This window comes from Hylobates moloch, unplaced genomic scaffold (assembly GCF_009828535.3).
Source record: "Hylobates moloch isolate HMO894 unplaced genomic scaffold, HMol_V3 SCAFFOLD_6, whole genome shotgun sequence".
Taxonomy (NCBI): domain Eukaryota; kingdom Metazoa; phylum Chordata; class Mammalia; order Primates; family Hylobatidae; genus Hylobates; species Hylobates moloch.
Window position 1 is genome coordinate 50859016 of NW_026652281.1, and position 4180 is coordinate 50863195.

Below are 4180 nucleotides of genomic sequence, written 5' to 3' on the forward strand. Positions count from 1 at the left end.
TTGTTACATAGGTGTGCATGTGCCATGTTTGTTTGCTGCACCTATCAACTCATCATTTATATTAGGTATTTCTCCTAATGCTATCCCTCCCCCAGCCCTCCACCCCCGCCAGGCCCTGGTGTGTGATGTCCCCCTCCTTGTGTCCAAGTGATCTCATTGTTCAACTCCCACCTATGAGTGAGAATATGTGGTGTTTGGTTTTCTCTTGTGTTACTTTGCTGAGAATGATGGTTTCCAGTTTCATCCATGTGCCTGCAAAAGACATGAACTCATCCTTTTTTATGGCTGCATAGTATTCCAAGGTATATATGTACCACATTTGCTTTATCCAGTCTATCATTGATGGGCATTTGGGTTGGTTCCAAGACTTTGCTACTGTGAACAGTGCTGCAATAAACATACGTGTGCATGTGTTTTTATAGTAGAATGATTTATAATCCTTTGGGTGTATACCAGTAATGAGATTGCTGGATCAAATGGTATTTCTAGTTCTAGATCCTTGAGGAGTCGCCACACTGTCTTCCACAATGGTTGAACTAATTTACACTCCCACCAACAGTGTAAAAGCATTCCTATTTCTCCACATCCTCTCCAGGATCTGTTGTTTCCTGACTTTTTAATAATCGCCATTCTAACTGGCATGAGATGGTATCTCATTTTGTTTGGATTTGCATTTCTCTAATGACCAGTGATGATGAGCATTTTTTCATAAGCTTGTTGGCTGCATAAATATCTTCTTTTGATAAGTGTCTGTTCATATCCTTCGCCCACTTTTTGATGGGGTTGTTTTTCTCTTGTAAATTTGTTTAGAAATAGTTCTTTGTAGATTCTGGATATTAGCCCTTTGTCAGATGGATAGATTGCAAGATTTTCTCCCATTCTGTAGGTTGCGAGATTAATGTGTTTATGTCCACTAACGCAACCTCCATTTTGTAGCCAATGGAACAAGAAGTAATTTTGACTTTCACATCTTATTATTTAAGAAATACATCTTGCAAGGCTATGGGTGCCATACATAGTGAGTCCTCTGTTAGATCTTGGCAATGTAACTTGAAAACCTTCTGGAAAGGATTCACCATTCTAGAAAATAATAATAATATTTGTGATTCCTGAGAGGAGGTCAAATATCAACATTAATAGAAGTTCGGAAGAAGTTGATTCTAATGTTCGTGGATGACTTTGAGGAGTTTAAGGTTTCAGCGGAAAGAGTAATTGCAGATGTGGTGGAGACAGAATGAGAACTAGAATTAAAAATGAGCCCGAAGATATGACTGAATTGCTGCAAGCTTATAATAACACTAACCTACGAAGAGTTGTTTCTTACAGATGAGCAAGGAAAGTAGTTATTGAGATGGAAACTTCTTCTGGTGCAGATTCTGTAAACATAGAATTTAGAATACTACGTAAACTTAGTTGATAAAAGAGTGGCAGGGTTTGAGAGGATTGACTCCAATCTTGAAAGAAGTTCCACTGTGGGTAAAATGCTATCAAACATTGTAAGCTACAGAGAAATCTCTCATGAAAGGAAGAGTCAAGTGATGCAGCAAACTTTATTGTTGTCTTAAAAAATTGCCACAGGCACCCCAACCTTCAACAACTACCACCCTTATCAGCCAGCAGCCATCAACATTGAGGCAAGACCATTTATCAGCAAAAATACCATAACTTATTGAATGTTCAGATGATTGTTAGTTTTTTTTAGCAATACGGTATGCTTTAATTAAGGTATGTATATCTTTTTCTTAGACATAATGCTATTTCACAGTTAATATACTACAGTATAGTGTAAACATAACTTTTATTTATTTTTTTTTTTTTAAAGTTTCATATAGTAAAAGGTTTTTTCTACATGCACTTCAACTTCACAGCAAGAGTGGCAGAGAATACCTAAACACAGAAGAGAGCATTCATGCAAGATATCTAATTCCTTGATATAATAACGCATACAATTCAAAATGATTACACTATCATTACATCTAGGGCTTTCTGCAACTACACAGTGGTGGTTATGGAAAGCATTGCCCCCAGCATCGACATCTAGAAAGCATCCACCACCTTCTACATGTGTTCTCTTTTTGCGTTTTTTCTTCATTTTTCTTAATCAACTCTGCTGTTGTTGCTGCTTCTTAGCAAAACTGGTAAAAACAAAATTGTAATCATTGAACATAGCACTCTGGCAATCAAGACGCTTAAAACCTTCAATCTTCTGGGGCGAAGCAAGCACTGTGCGACATTTAGAACTCTGATTAACAAACAAGGTGGTCACAAATTTTCCTGGCTTGAAGACTTCTACAACTTTCCTGATCAGGTCATCATAGGAGGTCTGACTTAAGTTTGTTTCAAAGCTAACATAAGAAAATTCTGGTTCTGGAGTGATGTGAATAGTCCAATAAGTTCCATCCGATTTCATTCCATTCATCGAATACCCACAAGGATTGAACATTGTGGCATCAATGACAGAACCTGGTATCAGGTCACGAATTCCACTCTCACGAGTGACATCCTTTGCAGTAACACCATCTTTCATGTAGAACTGGTCCATAACTGCTGGGTCAAGCTCACTCATCAGAATTTCCAAGGTTTGATCCGGCTGACTGATTACCCGACTCTCTGGGAAATCCAGAGTATATAAGTACCAACAGTCAGAATTCATACGTCCCATACAATATGCTGCTCCATTTGGGAAAATTGCATTAAGAAACTCTATTTCTTCCTGGAAATTCCGGTGTGGGTACCCTTGGTGAGAAGGCTTCATGAAATTCTTACGAGAATAAAAGAAGCTTTGAATTGAGTCAAACCCACTGTAATCCCTAGCAAGCTTCAACAGGGGAACCAGTGCTTTCAGCAAGAGGGTGGTACCACATGTCTTCAAAATGAAACGTCTCTTGGAGACAAACATGCTACTCTCACTGAGTACATAAGCTTCCTGCTTGTCAGTTTTTGTCACACTTATGATTGAACATTGCACATCCTTCAAAAGTATGTCCCACTCAGATCTTGGGATAGTGCGAAGATCCCCAGATCCTTGGTTTGCGTCGGGCTGCTGCCGAGAGAACCACACCTCCAGCAGCTTCTCGGTCCCTTCGAAAAAATGTGCAGCTTCCATCACCGTGAGACTAGCGAACAACCAACAACCACAGAAAATCAACTAAATTAAACCTCTTCTCCCGCCGCTGCCGCCGCCGCTGCGGATTGTTCCAGCTGTGTTACTAAAGTTCAGGTTCCTTTTTTTTTTTTTGCTATAATTTTATATTAACTTTTTTTAAAAAAAGGACTAATAAAATTTTCCCGGCTTTGTGTGAGCGAAAGTTGAACGTGAGTCTTTTGGAAATAGAAGCAGATACAGTTCAGTCTCTTGTATTCCGCTGCTTTCCCGTTAGAGAGAGTAGAGCGAGCGCTAGCTAATGTCGCCGGCCATACTGTGTAAGCCAAACATAACTTTTAAATGCACTAGGAAACAAAATAATTTCTGTGACTTGCTTTATTGCAACATTCATTTAATTGTGGTGGTCTGAAACCAAACTTGAACTATCTTCAAAGTCTGTATAAATGAAGCCTAGCAGGATACCATCCAAGCAGTTAATAGTGGTAGACAACAGATTCAAATCTGTATACTTGTGCACTATTTAAACCATTTAAATAAGCATATATCACTTCTCTAATAAAAAACAATCTTTCATTGGGTAGATCTGTCCAATATCTTGCTACCCACCTAATTATTAGTAAATGCTTCGTGATGTAATTATCTGGGAGGCAGAGCAAGATGGCAGGATAGATGACTCCACTGATCATATCCCCTGCAAGTACATCAACTTAACATCTATCTACACAGAAAAAAATAAAAAAACACCTTCATAAGAACTAAAAACCAGGTGAGCCCTCATAGTACCTGGTTTTAACTACACATCACTGAAAGAGGTACTGAAGAGATAGAAAAAAAGTCGTGAATCACCAGTGCCACCCAACCCCTATCGCCCCAGCATTGGCAGCATGTTGAGAAGAGCATCTCTGGGTGCTGGGGGAGGGAGAACACAGTAATTGTGAGCCACTGAACTCAGTGCTGTCCTGGTGGAGCAAAAAGCAAAACCAGATCAAATTCAGCTGATGCCCAACCACAGATGAGCATTTAAAAAAGCCCTAGCCAAAGGGGAATTACCAATCCCAAAGGTCCAAACTTGAA

The 4180-nt window shown here is 39.3% G+C and overlaps 1 protein-coding gene across 1 annotated transcript; it reads right to left on the minus strand.

Annotated features, from left to right (window-relative positions):
* Positions 1–2026: 2026 nt before the first annotated feature.
* On the minus strand, positions 2027–3410 carry LOC116470978 (S-adenosylmethionine decarboxylase proenzyme). The gene has a single exon (XM_032156759.2). It carries the CDS (start codon positions 3104–3106, stop codon positions 2102–2104), a length of 1005 nt encoding a protein of 334 aa, XP_032012650.1. The 5' UTR covers positions 3107–3410; the 3' UTR covers positions 2027–2101.
* Positions 3411–4180: the final 770 nt, after the last annotated feature.